The 17,770-nt window shown below is 40.0% G+C and overlaps 1 protein-coding gene across 5 annotated transcripts in view; it reads left to right on the top strand.

Annotated features, from left to right (window-relative positions):
• Positions 1-17,770, top strand: part of kif13a (kinesin family member 13A) — a 111,592-nt gene that overhangs the window by 77,801 nt on the left and 16,021 nt on the right. For 4 of the 5 annotated variants that reach the window (XM_061953888.1, XM_061953903.1, XM_061953880.1 and 1 more), the window contains exons 21-33: positions 82-246; positions 327-500; positions 2,633-2,784; positions 2,858-2,990; positions 3,094-3,240; positions 3,437-3,469; positions 6,938-7,037; positions 7,249-7,375; positions 10,536-10,591; positions 10,798-10,922; positions 11,350-11,526; positions 11,590-11,682; positions 11,755-11,907. In XM_061953888.1, coding sequence (XP_061809872.1) covers positions 82-246; positions 327-500; positions 2,633-2,784; positions 2,858-2,990; positions 3,094-3,240; positions 3,437-3,469; positions 6,938-7,037; positions 7,249-7,375; positions 10,536-10,591; positions 10,798-10,922; positions 11,350-11,526; positions 11,590-11,682; positions 11,755-11,907 — 1,635 coding nt within the window. The remainder of the gene's footprint in view (positions 1-81; positions 247-326; positions 501-2,632; positions 2,785-2,857; positions 2,991-3,093; positions 3,241-3,436; positions 3,470-6,937; positions 7,038-7,248; positions 7,376-10,535; positions 10,592-10,797; positions 10,923-11,349; positions 11,527-11,589; positions 11,683-11,754; positions 11,908-17,770) is intronic. The other variant, XM_061953896.1, reaches the window with a different exon arrangement.

The raw sequence follows: 17,770 nt of genomic DNA, 5'->3' as shown, positions 1-17,770 counted from the left end.
CTTCTTCATCTCCAAGCGTGTGTTTGACGGTTCTCTTTCCTTACACCGGAGAGATGATGTTTGTGTCGCTTGTGTGGACAGTTAGCCGGCAGGTTGCACGTAGAGCTGATGCGAATCAGCGGCACTGTGCCTGAGCGCCTATCTGGTGGAGACGACTCCTCTGAGAACTCAAGTGAGAGCAGCTGCTACGAGGTGATGGACACCAATGGAGAGATTGTCCACATGGCCAAGAGGCTCATTATCAGGGTATAATCTGAACAACTAAGATTACTTTCAAATGTAGGATATGTGCTGAGGCTTCATCCTGTGTGTTGTCTGTGCTGCAGGTTCGCATCAGGGAGGCAACAGGGCTGCCTCCCAACCTGTCCAACTTTGTCTTCTGTCAGTACACTTTCTGGGAACATGGCGAGCCCACAGTGGCTCCTCCAATGGTGAGCCCAGACAGGCCGTCCTCTCTGAGCCCAGATACACAGTTTCCAGTCCAGTTTGACCACTGTAAGGTAAGAAAGATATGAACTATTACTGTAAGCTTATGTCTTTATTAGCATGTTGGTTCGTATTTTATGATTGCTATTACAGTGGAACCTCAATTTACAAACTTAATTCGTTCCTGAACGAGGTTTGTGAATGGAAAAAATTGCATAGTGAAGCAAATTTCTCCATAAGAAACAATGTAAATATAAATAATGGGTTCCAGTCTCAAAAAAAGTCCATATTTTACTGAAGGTTTTGTACACTTTGAACACAAAATCAAGTGCTATACAGTACTGTTTATCAAACAAACATAACACGGTGGGGATGGATCAACTTTCTCTTTATCAACAAGCCAAAAAATGATGAACCTTGCTGTATACACTGCTCTGCCTGCACGTGCACACATACAGAAGTCCCTTTGGTGCCCTCACAAACGATCAGAAATCACAAAAATCCTTTACATTAACAATCGTATTGCTACAATAATAAACATTTAAAAAAGTAAATTCCACCCACATTAATAACATCTGCAGAAGACAGAGGTAGAAGAAAGGGGGTGGTGGGTTTGTGTATGTACTTTGAAATAGGCAAACTGAACAAGAGGTAGTGTCTTTTCCTCCGCTGTAAAATAAGTCTGCTCTGGCATTTTTTTTCCACAAAAGTCCAGTCTCATCACAATTAAAATTTGCTGTGTTACTAAACCTGTTTCGTGAGTTCTTCCGTACTTGTGAGCGCCATTAATCTACTCCTTGCAAATAGTGTTTTTTTTTAACTCCACAGCAATTCCCTCCTTCTTTCCACGCTGGTCTGTTGAGTTTTTGGGATCCATATTGAGTCAACAAAATGGAAAAAAACAAACAAAAAAGGGACACACGATGAAACACTAAGGAGTGATTAATAATGTTCTGTGCAGCAAGTGACTTGTAGGGCTCTGCATGCGATACAAAATGAACGACCAAATTAAGTGTTCGTACACAGAGACATGGTTCGCACAAAAAAGCATAATTGGCTCAATCTAAAAGTTTGCAAATGAAAATGTCGCAATTACAGGGTTTCATAAATTGAGGTTCCACTGTATTCTTCCATTGATGTTTGCATTACATTTTGGTCACATATTGACGAAAGATATCTACGTTTCAAAATAGATGCAATGTTTTTGTAAACTTAAGAAAAGAGCCTACATCTGTCAAATTTAAATAACATGTATAAAACCTTCCCAGCAATTCATAACTTGTTTTCATGAAGCTGTTAAGTATGAGCCAACCTGCAAAATGTTGCAGCTCTGGAGTTTGTATTAGAGACATAACAGCGGTGGGAAAGCTCACATTTATGTGGGTATCCCACTTTGCTGATTTCTGCATATGAAAATATTAGCAAGTGTGAGACTAATGCTATCAATCCATCAATGCTATACATTGCTGGAGAATACCAGCTTCCCATCATTCCTTGCGACACTGTTTTGCATAGTTGTTAGAATTACATGGTTATCGCTATGTAAAGTTCCATCCATCCATTTTCTATCACTTGTCCCTTATGGGGTCGCGGGGGGTGCTGGAGCCTAAGTTGCTATTTATTATTCCCTGTAGTAGTAGTAGTTGCCCTATGTAAGTTTTATCCACCTTTTACGTTTTATCCACCCTTCTGTTGCTTTGTCAACCTCATTGTGTGTTCATTATTGGCTAACGCTTGCCCTGATAAAGAGCAACTTTCTTAAAAGCGAAAACAGAGGTGTTGTTGATCACTCTTCTGTTGACTCTTGTGCGACCCAATATGTATATAATCCTCTTACTAACCACTACCAGTAGTCATTATTGCATGTATTACCCCTTCCAAAGCAAAAAAAGGCAATAATTAATGGTATTGTCTTTGGCACTGTTTGTTAGTTAACAGGATTTATGTGCAACATAATTTGTATGTAGCAAGAAGCCTTTAACTTTTATAAAGATCTGAATGTAGGTGTGGGTACGACTGTTTATTTTCACGTTTCTTGCTCATCAGGGAGTAAAACAGTACAAACTTGCAGATGACGATTTGTCATTAAAACTCCCAATCGTCCTTTTAAATCACATACAGTGTAGCAATTATTTTGTTGTATATTGATTTTGCAGGTGTCAAATGTTGAATGCCCTAAATGGACTCACTATTGTGTTCCGCACAGGACTATGTTGTTCATGTGACAGATGACTTTTTGGAGTTCATATCAGACGGAGCCTTGGCGATAGAAGTGTGGGGTCACTGCTGTGCTAAAAATGGACGCCGTCCGTGGGAGTTAGATGCACTGGAAGCCAAGACTCAAACACTCCGAGACAGGTAAAGATAGACTTTGTGCTGATAGACGGGATGACTTTAAAGCTTCTCTAATTTTGGTGCACATTCCCTGAAGGTGGAGCGAAGTGTCTCGCAGGATCGAGCTGTGGGTCTCCATCCAGGAGCTGAATGAGCAGGGAGAATACTCTGCCGTGGAGCTGCTTCCTGGAAAAGACATCAGCACAGGAGGAGTCTTCCAACTGCGGCAGGTCAGAGAAAAACAGAAAAATGTACCCAGTATTTGAAGTAGCCGTAACAGGGTTGTGACTCATGTAATAGCCTTGTGTTAAAGTTGATGATTTATTCAAACAGGGTCACTCCAGGAGGCTTCATGTTAGCGTGAAGCCGGTCCAGAACTCAGGCACCCTGCCTCTGCTGATGGAGGCCTTGTTGTGTGTGTCTATCGGCTGTGTGACGGTGCGATCCTCCAAACTGCAGAGACCCCTTGATACCTACCAGGTCTGTAAAACACATTAATCATAAATTGTAGACAGAACATAGTAGTACACAAACAAGCTCCATGAGTTAGTATATTTCATTTCTTAATTATTACTGAGCTGTTAATTGCTTGCAGGTGTCAGCTGCAGTTCTTCCACACACACACACACAGATGCACGTGCACACACATTTGACAAAGTGTGTTCTCTCCTGCCAGAGAGAGGTGGAAGACGATATGGATAGTTATCAGGTATCTTCATCCTGCTGTAATGCACCCCGCAGCATGAAGGATCGTGTGTTTGCAACAAGGCGCCCCTTGCCTGATAAGCCTGCAAGGGAGGAGGACGAGGGCTGTCCCTCTCCCCCCTAAAACGACTTTGCTTTATTAAACAAAATACGCAACATCTGTAATTACATATCACAACGGCCATTCTTCTGTGGCTTAACACAGCTCCACACGCAGCTCAGCTGGCCAATCATATGCCTTGAGGCGTATATGCACTAACACTACTGTTTGCTGTCACTACTGAACAATACTTACAATACTGTACTTACATGAATGCTGCATGGCTGACACAACTTTGCATGGTGGATGTGCACTGATTCCAAAGATGTATTTCGGTTGGCTTTTGAGGGTGTCATTAAAGTTTTACTTCAGGGTGTGCAGGAAGGATCCTGGGTGGCTACTGCGTGCCGCCATGTATTGTTAGGCCCAAACAAATTAGGGATTTAGATGTTAAATTTAAATAAATTCATAATTGTGGAAATGGCACAACAAAGTGGCAAAACATAGAGAGTAATGGTCATTTTTTATGTGTTTTACCTTTTAAAAATGATTCATATATCTGACTAAAATGCCATCTTTTGTAAGATTCTAGTAACTTGAAGCATAATTTAATCTATTGTAACAGGGATATCAAACTCGTTTGTATTGAGGGCCACATCACAATTATGGCTGCCCTTAGAGTGCCGCTTATAAAAGTGAATCTGTATGAGTATCAACAAATATTAGCCTCGTTACACAATTTGCATTGGCCATTGATTTTGATTATTATATGTTTTACTAACAGATTGATGGATAACTTGTTTTGACATTGTAAGTCAGGGTGTCCACATTAAATGAAGTGGCGGGTCACATTAAATAATGTTTTGGGCCACAATCAACTATATTATGGGCCACGTTCAATGTTGTAGAGGGCAACAGTAAATGAAGTGACAGGCCACTTTAAATGACATACCCATTTAATTATGTTTTTGGCCATATTAAATGACGTGGAGGGTCACATTAAATGATACGCAGGGCTAGTTTTAATGATGTGGAGGGCCACAGTAAATGAAGTGGCGGGCAACTTTAAATGACAAAGCAGGCCACATTACATGATGTGGAGGATCAAATTAAATGAAGTGGAGGGCCAAAGTATAATAGTTGTAGGCCAATTTAAATGATGTTTTGGGCCACATTTAATTAAATGTAGTGGGCCACAGTATATGATGTGGCAGGCCATTTTAAATGAAGTAGTAGGCCACGTTAAGTGATGTGGAGACTCATATTTAAAGATGTGGAGGGCCACTTTGATGATGTAGTGGGCCACCTTGAGTGAAGTGGCGGGCCACAATAAATGATGCCGTAGTTGGCATTTTAAGTGGATGCCAAATCTGGCCCCATGAACTGTGAACGCTCTCTATTGTATGTATTGGGGCACTGAACTTTTCTTCAAAATGTCAAAACAAATGAAAATAGCAATTACAGTTTTAAAATTAATTTTAATCTCTTCACATAATATCTTATATAAGTAATTCTCAAATAGTGGGGGTGTCTTCAGTATCATTGTCTTCATTCATGAATGATACACAAGCCTTCAGCTAGATGGCAACAGAGCTCTGACTTAACCAGTAGAAGCAGCACACTGGAACAGGAGAAGGGATAGAGATGTTTCTGATAGGAATGAAAAGAACATCCAAAAGAGGCGTCAGAGGCAAGTAAAATTCATTCCAGTGACTCATATGCACTTTTTTCAAACAGCCTTGTCTTGTGTAAAGGTTGTGAATTGAGGTATAGTAATAAACATAACTTGGAAATTGTTGGAACTCGTTTTATTGATTTATTATGTATAGGGATGGCTACGGTTCACATTTGAACCGATACGGTACCGATTACTGGGATCAGGGAATCAATACCGGTACTCAAGGGTACCAATTTTTGTTATTTTTGTGTGTCAATAAATACTAATTGTTTTTTAAAATAAAATCTTATTTTTTATTGTAACGTTTAAAAATTAGCTGAGTATGATAACTGTTGTCCATTTGTGTTATCTTTCTCATTTGAAAGTATGACATTAAGTTTCAATTAAGTCCAAGACCAGAGATAGCAGTAATGGATAGTTTATAGTGTGTTTTTTTGTTGTGCCCTCAAAAGTGTTTATACTGCAAGTATTGTACTTGTTACACACAAGCTGTTTAACGTGCATCTTAGTTGTAGTTTTTACTAACAAAAATGGAGGTGGTGAAATCCCCATGTAAAATTGCTAATGTTAATCAGTAGCATGTCCATGTCAAAGCAAATGTATACTAGCATCAAGCTAGGACATTTTTTGAAATGTGGAGCCTTATTTTACTTACATTGGAGCGTTTTTTGAGTCACTTGCTTTGCTCCATTAAAAATTGCAACATTACATAGAGGTAGTTTGGCTTTGTCCGCTCTGTGCGGCTGGAGTGATTGGCAAGTGCCAAAGTGCGAAAAGCCGGTTGAGTCCGCAACCGGGCATGACGTCACACATTTTTACGTGAATCGGTGCCCAGTAGGACCGGCGGTATTCGGTTGCTACCAAAAAAGTACCAGTTTCGGTACCCATCCCTAATTATGTAATAATTTATTTTCTGTAATATTTTCAATTTATTGTATGCAGAATGTTTGGTCACAACATATACAGTAATTTGTTCAGATAAATAAATATGATCTGTTTTTCTATTGTACAGTATTTAGGGTCAAATAGAGCATGACAGGAAATAACTAAGAACCACTGTCTGATGTTGGCCATATTATAGTATTATGCCACCTATTTCATTTCTAACTAGCCATGAAATACCAAATAAAAATGAGCTGTAACTCAAAATGACCAGTTTATGAATCATATTGGGCTTAGCATGAGCATAGTAAAAACATTAAAGCCAGGTAATACAACCTAATTATTATTTTAGTGTGGAAGTTCTTTACTAGTATTTGTTTAGCATTTGTTGGGCTTCACAGCAATATGGGTGGAAAAGTTGTTGGCATGTCTGCCTCACACCCAGGAGGTGCTGTGTTTGAATCCTCCGTGTGCCGTTTGAGTGTTCTCCTCGTACTTGCATGGTTTCCTTCTACAATCCAAAAAAGAATGCATGTTAATTAATTAATTAGCTTAATTGTAGACTCTGAATTGTTCATGACTGTGTATAGCTGTTTTACTATACTGTATGTGCCCTGTGATTGACTGGTTACCAGTGCAGAGTGTACCCTGCCTCTCCACATAAGTCAGCTATGATAGGCTCCAGCTCAGCCATGACCATGATTAGAATAAGCATTAAAAAATTAATCCATCAAATGTCTAGAGAAGTGCATATAGCCTTCCATCAGGTGCACCTTTGTCCTCGTGTGATAACGCTTAACGGCATGCTGGTTTCCTCACTGGCGTTGGCACTGGACAAACTGGCACTGGTTTTGTTGTATGTCTGCTTCCAGGAAGAAGATTTGAGCTGTGTAAGAGAGCGATGGTCAGACGCTCTGATCAAACGACGAGAGTACCTTGATGAACAGATCAAGAAGATCATCAACAAGCACGGTGAGTTTGAAACCTTCCAGATAAACCACCTACATGTTGGACCAAACATGACTTAAGTACCATGTTATTTTGTAACGTGAGCCCACCTATAACCAAATATATAGTTTAGTGGGCTGCCGTTGATATTCACATGGCAAAGGTAGTGTTGATTGTCATCCTCAGACTTTTGGTTTGTTATGGTAACTTTCTCCTTCTATGTCGTTCCCTTCAGAGAAGTCAGAGGAGGATGTTGAGCGTGAAGCCCGGCTGGTGGAACAATGGGTCGGCCTTACTGAGGAGAGAAACGCAGTGCTCGTACCCACACCTGCAAGTGGCATCCCGGGAGCTCCTGCTGACTGGTAAATATGTATACTCTTATTTTTATTCTACCACTATATGACATATTTATTCATTTTGGTAAATGCCCTAATGGTAGCTAATACAACTACTACATTTTGTAACTTTGATAATGAGAAAGTGAAAAGGAAAATGTAGCTCTCTTTGACCACACGGTTGTTTATTTTTATTTATTACTTTAATGTATTTTATTTATTTACTCTTTATAATATAGATTTTTTTGGGCTGTCAAAATTAACGAGTTAACTCATGTGATTAATCACAAAAAATTATTGCATAAACACTTCTGATTAATCATGCAAACTATTTTGACTGTACAAGCTCTTTTACCTTAACCACTATACGGTCAGTGATCAGTGCATACTGTACGTCAGTAAAAAACAAAGTGAAACAACTCCCACAAGAGTGCTCGCTGGCAAATTTCCCTTCCAAATACAGCCTAAAAGAACTTTAGATAAAACTGTTAAAAAGTTTTGCGCAAATAAATGACATACATTCCAGTAAAAAATTTTAAAACGTATTGTGGTCTTTTCTTAAGCTAATTTTTAATTAAGCAAGCAAGTAATCACCTGTGATTAATCATGATTAATCCAAATTCCAAAATATATTTTTAATTTATATACATTTATATACATTGTCATTTAATAACAATATTGTACCACACGGCAGCAACAGAACTAATGTTGTAATAGCGGTGCGGAACTGTTCAGCCAGCATTAATAGGGCTGATGACTTTATTAATTAACAGTACAAGCAGGGTTGTCGTATAGCGGGTAAAGATGACAATTTTAAGGGCCCACAGCCCACTAGGGCCAACACATAGCCCCCAATTGCCTCTATGACAAAATTATTATGCATACACTGAACTAACATATTCTTACGCATGAATCCAAATTGGGACAAAGCCACAAGTCATCCAATATTCAAATGGTAATCATTTCAATAACCCCCTTGGCCCCATCTTAAAACATGGTTTGGTACAAACAAATGTTCCTTGGGAAGCCGGGAGGAATGTCACCTTTCGGGAGCGTGTCCCAGCGCCCCCGCCGCTGACTTGCTCTCCTGCGCGCTCGAGGGGCTGGTCACTCAGGTACGGCTGGCTCTGTTGTGCCCAGGACATGAAAAGATCGGCAAGGTTGCCATTTGGGTTTTCATATTTCAACAGCGTCTTAGAGGAGAGCTGCGCTTCGTGACGACGCCAACTTCCGCCGTCGATGGCGACGTGCGATTTGGCCAAAAAGAGTCTTTTGGGACCATACCGCGATCTGGACCCTACATCATGGTCTCTAGTACCTCGGGGGGTTTACCGCGAAGCCTCTGCCTCCATTTTAGCCCAAAAAATATTTTCACATTCCTCGTCGTTGTAATCGTCTGCAAAATCACATGGTCAGGACATTCTGTCAAGCGATGCGTCGTGGAGACGTCGAAGGTTGTACTGATTGCAGACGAACGAGGAGGCAGTGTGTAGTAAAGAAAATATATTTAATGATTAAACAAACAAACACAAAAGCGAGAGCAACAGGGCAGTGCTCTGACTGGACAGACTATGAAGGAAACAAAACAAAATGCTGGAACACAGCAAAAACACTTACAAGGAATGTGGAGCAGACGGCTTGTGTAATTGAGCTCAACATGGAAAGAATCGTCTATAGCAGGGGTCTCAAATATGCGGCCCGCGGGCCAATTGCGGCCCGCGAGACGTTATTTTGCGGCCCCCACCTTAATATGACAGTTTAATGTTAGTGCGGTCCGTGAGTTTTAAATGAATGGCACTTGACAGCGTTGTGTGAGGAGCTGAAGGAAGCTACCAATCACGGTGTGGTATAAGGCTCTTGACAATATCGAGGGCCTGCCGTGATGACATTGCCTTTAGTGTCCTCTAGAAACTGTCACATCATCTTTGTCTCCATACTAACAGCGTGCCGGCCCAGACACATGGGTGAAGCTTCTGCAGACACAAGCAACTTATGGCAAGACATACTTGAGAAACAGCCATACATGTCACACTGAGGGTGGTCATATTTTATTTGATTTATTTTTTAACACTGTTACAAATATGCGCCACACTGTGAACCCACACCAAACAAGAATGACAAACACATTTCGGGAGAACATCAGCACCGTCACACAATATAAACACAACAGAACAAATACCCAGAATCCTTTGCAGCCCTAACTCTTCCTGGCTACAAAAACACCCCCGCTACCCCCAACCCGCCTCCTCCCAACCCCGCCCACCTCAACCCCCCCACACACACCTCATAGCTCTTTTCTGTAGTTGATAAAGAGAAAGTTGCGGTGCACAAGGAATACAATTTGAAACGTCATTATACAACTAGACGTGCTGAAGACTATGCAAAATACCAGGGAGATGAGAGAGTGAACCGGGTTGCAAATTTTAAAACCAGTCTCCTGAGGCAACAAGATTTCGTCAAGAAAGCAAGCAAAAAGAGCGATGCAGCAGTCAAAGCTAGCTACATGGTGAGTGAGATGGTTGCTAGGGCGGGAAAGCCATTCAAAGAAGGTGAATTCATTAAAAAGTGCATTTTAGATTTTTTTTAAGAAATCTTTTCTTGCGGCCCAGCCTCACCCAGTTTCTGCATCCAGTGTCCCCCAGGTAAATTGAGTTTGAGACCTCTGGTCTATAGTGTCCTGTGAATATGTCCCGACAACCGAATGGTGTCGCAAGCTCAACTTACATAGTGCAAATTACAAACAGAAAAAGGTGAGGTGAAAAGTGCTCCAAGGCAGGTGTAAAGCTGCTGCAGGACAGGGGTAAACAGAAAGTGAAAAAACACAAAATAAGAGCGTAAAACACAAACTAAAACTATACCCAGAAACTCAAACTAAGGCGCGGCGTGGTAGGACCAGCCGTGACAGGATGTCCCCCAAAGCACAAGTCCAGGGTAACGTGTCAGGGTAACGGGGGTGAGAGGCAATAGCTTTATAGCATCTTTATTGTTAGTAAACAACTATTTTAACAATATCTTGATTAAAAAAAGAAACATTCATTTTAGGGGAGCATGAATAAAATTGTCCCTTGGGGGGGCGTGACAGATAATAATTGAGAACCAGTGCACTAATCAGACAGTTAAATTGACATTAATTGGAGTATTTGCTGTACATTGAATTTCTCTTTCCTTGTTCTTCAACTGCTTGTAGGACCCCACCTGCTGGTTTGGAGGCTCACATTCCAGTACTCTTCCTGGATTTGAACGGTGAGAGCCATATCAGCTCTAGATAAAACTTGCTTAATGGGGACATTTAAAGGGAACGTGTTTGAGAGAAAACAGCTTTAACAGGAATTTGCACACTAAAAACAAATCACTAAAAGTGATCTTTTTCAAGGTGTCACGAAATATGTTTGCACTGATTTTACAGTATGCTGTTCTGTATCAGACTAATTGTGTTTTGTCTCCACCAGCTGATAATCTGACTGTGAATGAGCAGCTGACAGGCCCACATGCTGCAGGTGTTAACTCTATCCTTCCCAAAGAGCATGGAAGCCAGTTCTTCTATCTGCCTATCATCAGGCATAGTGATGAAGAGGTGAGCAGTGACTTTGGGTCTACTGACCTCTTTTGTCCAAAAATGGAAGTGTGCAGCTCACTTGCACTACATTCATTTCTGCAAGATTGTACAATTTCTGTATTTATAAAGACAATTGATGTATTGCTCAGTGGCTTTGTGGTTAGAGTGTCCGGCCTGAGACTGGAAGGTCATGAGTTCAAACCTTGGCCGAGACTATAAAAATTGGACCCATTGCCTCCCTGCTTGACACTTACCATCAAGGGTTGGAATTGGGAGGTTAAATCACCAAATGATTCCTGAGCGCGGCCACTGCTGCTGCTCACTGCTTCCCTCACCTTCCAGGGGGTGAACATGGGGATGGGTCAAATGCAGAGGATAATTTCACCACACCTAGTGTGTGTGTGACTATTGTTGGGACTTTAACTTTAACTTTAACTTTGTCCAGGTGTCTGCACTGTGCTCCTGGGACTCATCCATCCACGATTCCGTACACCTCAACCGGATCACATCTCCACACGAGCGCATCTACATGATCCTCAAAGCCACAGTGCAGCTCAGCCACCCCGCCTCTATGGAGCTGGTCCTCCGCAAGAGGCTGGCTGTCAACATCTACAACAAACAGGTCTGTATAAGGTGAATTATTACATAGTACGTGATTTAGTTCTGAGACTCTTTGTATGCACAGAGCTTCACACAGAGCCTCAAAAGGAGAATGTCCCTCAAAAACACACTTTACTCTTGTGGTGTGACCTATGAAATTGTGTCCAACATACCAAAGGTAAAACATGCTCTCTTGTTTATTCGATTTACTATCAAAGCAGCCTTTCCTTATAAACCCCTTTAATGTCAGGCCTCGGAGGAGCAGGAAGAAAGAGAGACCTTGGCCCTCATGGCTGCTCGTGCAGACAGCGAGGAGACTCAGGATGGAGAAACTTACATCGAGAAATACACTCGAGGAGTTCTGCAAGTGGAGAACATCCTGAGTTTAGAGAGGCTACGACAGGTACCGTGTAGACGTCATCAAGAAATAACTCTAGTAGTATTTCAAACCCTGATTCATTCTTTCTGAACATTGTATTCCGCTATACTGGTAACTAGGTTTGTCAAAAGTATCAATATTTTGATACCAGTAAACAGAATATATCAATACCTGCTTTTTTCACTATAGTCATTACCAAATACTGTACAACAGAGTTCTTCAACAGAGGGTCCGCAGGAAGGTTGTGACATTTTTGATTGATTAGACTTTTCAAAAATCTTTCTCCATATTCCCTCCGTAATTTTTCCACACATTAAATTTTATTTTGATACACATTAAAATTCCAACACACTGTAGTGTAGTTTAGAAAAGTCAGTGAGTATGAAAAATTATATTTATTTATATATTCATGTTATGATTCAAGCAATTAGCGAGCTAGTTGCCAGCTAATGAGTAGATGACCTAGCTGCCAGCTGGCGATTAGCATGCTAGTGGCCAGCTAGCAATTAGTGTACTAGTTGCTAGCTAGTGAGTAGCATACTGGTTTCCAGCTAGCAATTAGCACGCTAGTTGCCAGCCAGCTATTAGGCATACTGTATTATTTGAATATCTTATTATTTCACAATAACAAAGTACCTTTAGGACAGTTTTAATTTAAAGCACAATTTCATACAAGATATATAAGTAGGGATTCCGGCCCTGTCTAATGCCTGCTGTCTTGAAAAAAATTACCCAGTGTTTCCATATACAAAACCCAAAACCAGTGAAGTTGGCACGTTGTGTAAATCGTAAATAAAAACAGAATACAATGATTTGCAAATCTTTTTCAACTTACATTCAATTGAATAGACTGCAAAAACAAGATATTTAATGTTCGGACTGAGAAACGTTTTTTTTTTTTTTTTGCAAATAATCATTAACTTAGAATTTAATGGCAGCAACACATTGCAAAAAAGTTGTCACAGGGGCATTTTTACCACTGTGTTACATGGCCTTTCCTTTTAACAACAGTCAGCAGAGGTGTGGACTCGAGTCACATGACTTGGACTCGAGTCAGACTCCAGTCATGAATTTGATGACTTTAGACTCGACTTGACAAAATGTAAAGAGACTTGCAACTCGACTTAGACTTTAACATCAATGACTTGTGACTTCACTTGGACTTGAGCCTTTTGACTTGACATGACTTGCCACTTTCCCCAAAATCCAAAGCTTAAAAGGTTATTTGGGAGCGCTCCGTATTTTTCATTTTCTTCGTCTGTGTCGATTAGCGGGTTGTTCCTGTCAGCTGGTGTGCTCTCAGTACAATAGCCAATCAAATTAGATCTATGTTGTTTTCATCACACAGCATTCATCCAATCAAATTGCAGGACAACCAATGAACAAGAGTTGTCCAACAAAGTGCCAGTGAGAAACAATTATGTTAAAGTTGGTTTCGTTCGGGTATAAAAACTACGACTTGGTCAACAAAAAACGAATTGCCGTATGCAAATCACGCAGTTCGAATATTACAGACGGAGACGCAACAACTTCCAACTTCGTTCGACATTTGAAGTTGCACAAAGAAGGGTAAGTTTTGAATGTAAGATAACGTTTATTGGCTAAGTAACGTGACTTTTATTTGCTGTGTAGTTAAATCAGTGAGGCTGTAAACTCACTGCTAACGTTATAACCATAGACATCTTATAAGTAGACGCAGCATGGAGCGCTACTGCCTACAGGCGCAGACGAGACGCGTGGCCGCCATCTTGGAGTGGTGATCCGCTCCACTCAGTGCAATTCATTTGGCAGGAGCAATGAATTGTCAGCGCATTTAATTCATTTTACCTCACTGAATACCACTGATTTTCACCCCCTTTTTTGTCATACGTGTAGCTATGATAACAGACACATGTTTTGGCGTGTTTTATTATTCATAGTTTGCTTAACAGTAATAGAATATTCTTATACGCTATAAGTGACCAGACGTCCGAGATCAAAACTGGGAATATAATCCCAGAGAAGGGGGAAAAAAACGGTAAACTATTTTTAAGGTGAAGAAACAATATGATTAGGTTATATATACATGCGTATATCCTACATAAACAATGTATGAATACATTAGATATCTATATATCTTAGGGACCTATATACTGTATCTCTGTTGCTTCAGCAGCAGAGTTTATTCTGTCTTGACACTTTGTATTGATATTTTTTATTACATTCTTCCCTTAAATGATAATGTTTGCAGTGATTGTTTTATATGTATTTTTTTATGTAAGTCGCTTTGGATAAAAGCGTCTGCCAAATACTTAAACATATATAAACACCTGAAAGTCTTTATATCAGCTAAAACCACCAATCTGTTTCACTGGATTCAGAATAAAATCAAATTCTGTTTTACCCAACAATGTTAGTATTTGAATATTGTTACTTGAAGACTTATTCCTGGTTACAATTATACTGTTAAGAAAGTATTGTCTTATACTTTGCCTAAAATGAGAATGCATCATAATCAGTGGCGGCTGGTGAATTTTGTTTTAGGTGGGGCTGAAAGTTTGTAGGGCGTCATCCTCCCCCAGAAGATTTCTTTGTGATTTTCACATACAAATATTGAAGATCTTTGCTCCTTCTCAACTCTGTGGTAATATTATTTTCATAAAATACAACCAATAGTACGTTAATGTTAAATCGTACTTGTGAAAAGTAATCCCCCGATTCCTATTTTCAACAGTCCGCTCATTTGAGCAGGAAAACGCTGAACACCATCTTTGTTTTCTACCTGTCAACTGTCAGTTTAGGCTGCTCACCGGCTCATCATCACCACTTCAAGATGGCGGCCAAATTGCTCACGTCACAGCAACCAATGCTGCGTCTACTTATAAGATGTCTATGGTTATAACGTCGTTGCAAACACCGCAATCTGTTGCGTCCACTGCAGTTCGCTACCTTATTCATACTTTTTGTCAAGTGATTTTTTTTAAGCAGTGTTGCATGAGGTACCTACACATAACGTTACGTTAGTCAATGTATCACACACAGTAACATTACGTTAGTCAATGTATCACACACAGTAACGTAACGTTAGACGGCGGTCAGCAGCACCGCGTATTTTAGCCACCTACAAAAAGACAAACATAGTCAAATAAAGGTCAGTTAAAATGTATACTATATTAAGAATATGTGTACATATTGCATAGGGCCCTGACACCTAAAAAGTACAACTCTGTTCATTGTTATGTTCATGTATTTGTTATGTTTTTCATGTGTACGCACACATCAACACACATACAGTATGAGATGAGATCAATGAGATAAGGTAAGAACAGGATAGAAACTGCTGTGGAACTAGTTACAATGCAATATGCCATGGAAATACAATGTTAACACTTTGGTGCAAATAAGTACAGTTGCACTTGTTTTTTCGAATGTGTTTATTCTGTAAAGGAATGAGTTACATGTTTAAAATGACTGGTTAATAGTGCTATTTTGAAGTGCAATGTCACCACTATCTTTCTCCCTGCAATTTCAAATGCACTTGTTTTAATAAATAAATACAGCGTTTTAAAAGTATACACAATCTGTGTAAATACATTAGTCTGTGGTTAAAACGACTTGAAAGGACTCGAAACTCAAAATGCAGGACTTGGGACTTGACTTGAGACTTTCCAGTCTTGACTTTGGACTTGACTCGGGACTTGACTCAAGACTTGAGGGCAAAGCCTTGAGACTTACTTGTGACTTGCAAAGCAATGACTTGGTCCCACCTCTGACAGTCAGTAAACGTTTGGGAATTGAGGAGACCAATTTTTGAAGCTCTTCAGTTGGAATTATTTCCCATTCTTGCTTGATGTACAGCTTAAGTTATTCAACAGTCTGGGGGTCTCCGTTGTGGTATTTTAGGCTTCATAATGCGCCACACATTTTCAATGGGAGACAGGTTTGGACTAAAGGCAGGCCAGTCTAGTACCCGCACTCTTTTACTATGAAGCCACGCTGTTGTAACACGTGGCTTGGCATTGTCTTGCTGAAATAAGCAGGGGCGTCCATGGTAACGTTGCTTGGATGACAACATATTTTGCTCCAAAACCTGTATGTACCTTTCAGCATTAATGGTGCCTTCACAGATGTGTAAGTTACCCATGCCTTGGGCACTAATACACCCCCATACCATCACAGATGCTGGCTTTTGAACTTTGCGCCTATAACAATCCGGATGGTTCTTTTCCTCTTTGTTCCTGAGGACACAACGTCCACAGTTTCCAAAAACAATTTGAATTGCGGACTTGTCAGACCACAGGACACTTTTCCACTTAGCATCAGTCCATTTTGGATGAGCTCGGGCCCAGCGAAGCCGGCGGCGTTTCTGGGTGTTGTTGATCAATGGCTTTTGCTTTGCATAGTAGAGTTTTAACTTGCACTTACAGATGTAGCGACAAACTGTAGTTACTGATAGTGGTTTTCTGAAGTGTTCCTGAGCCTATGTGGTTATATCCTTTACACACTGATGTCGGTTCTTGATGCATTACTGCCTGAGGGATCAAAATTCACGGGCATTCAATGTTGGTTTTCAGCCTTGCCGCTTACGTACAGTGATTTCTCCAGATTTTCGGAACCTTTTGATGATATTACGAACCGTAGATGGTGAAATCCCTAAATTCCTTGCAATAGCTGGTTGAGAAATGTTGTTCTTAAACTGTTTGACAATTTGCTTACGCATTTGTTCACAAAGTGGTGACCCTCAACCCATCCTTGTTTGTGATTGACTGAGCATTTCATGGAAGCTGCTTTTATACCCAATCATGGCACCCACCTGTACCCAGTTAGCCTGTTCAACTGTGGGATGTTCCAATTAAGTGTTTGATGAGCATTGCTCAACTTTCTCAGTCTTTTTTGCCACTTGTGCCAGGTTTTTTGAAACATGTTGCATTCATCAAATTCCAAATGAGCTATTATTTGCAAAAAAAAAAACAAAGTCTCTCAGTTCGAACTTTAAGTATCTTGTCTTTTCAGTGTTTTCAATTGAATATACAATAGGTTGAAAAGGATTTGCAAATCATTGTATTCAGTTTTTAATTACGATTTACACAATGTGCCAACTTCACTTTTGGGTTTTGTATAAAGTAATGAGAAAAAGGCTGAAATGTTTGATACTAACAAATAAAAACTCAAAAGATTTGTCTCTAAATGTATATTTTAGCCTTCTTATTAGCCAAATGACAAATGACATGATGATGTCGCCATATTGAAATGATATTAACAATATTGTTTGTCCTATGTACTTGAAGGCTCCACACCACTGCTGTTCTTTTTAAGAATGTACAATAGTCGACTATTGTTGTTATTTATGAGCATATTATTATATTAAGCACAATATTGTTTGTTTCGACATACTGGCAGGCTATAGAACACTGCTGTTCTTTTTGGAATGTATAGTTACCTCTTGCCAGCTTCTACTAATATTTGAATTCTGTGTAAAAAGTTGTTGAAGCACAGTGGTATTAAAAACTTTTAAACTGCCTTTAAGTAGTGAATTTAAAAGTACATGGGTTTAGTATTTTTTTCTTTTGATCATGGTATCGAATAAGTAGCGAGAATCGCGGAATCTCATAGGTATTGGCAGTGCCGGCCCAAGCCTCCATGGGGCCCTAAGCAAAATTTGATTTTGGGGCCCTCTATTTCTGCCAATAATATTGATTGATCATTCACACACCTACTATAAACTCATTGCGGCTCTGGCAGTGTTGTTTACATTATCCTATTGTCAGCCTGGCATGTCTTTACAAATGACATGTCATTTATAAAGATATGGGGGTGGCCCAGTTTATAACATAAATAATACCAATGAATGAACGAATGATGTCCAGAGTGCCACATATGGTTCCTAATCTTAAAATGTAGAAAACAT

The sequence above is a fragment of the Nerophis lumbriciformis genome, linkage group LG04, assembly GCF_033978685.3.
Source record: "Nerophis lumbriciformis linkage group LG04, RoL_Nlum_v2.1, whole genome shotgun sequence".
Lineage (NCBI taxonomy): Eukaryota > Metazoa > Chordata > Actinopteri > Syngnathiformes > Syngnathidae > Nerophis > Nerophis lumbriciformis.
The sequence above is the reverse complement of the archived record's forward strand: the minus strand, read 5'-3'. Positions and strand labels throughout refer to the sequence as shown.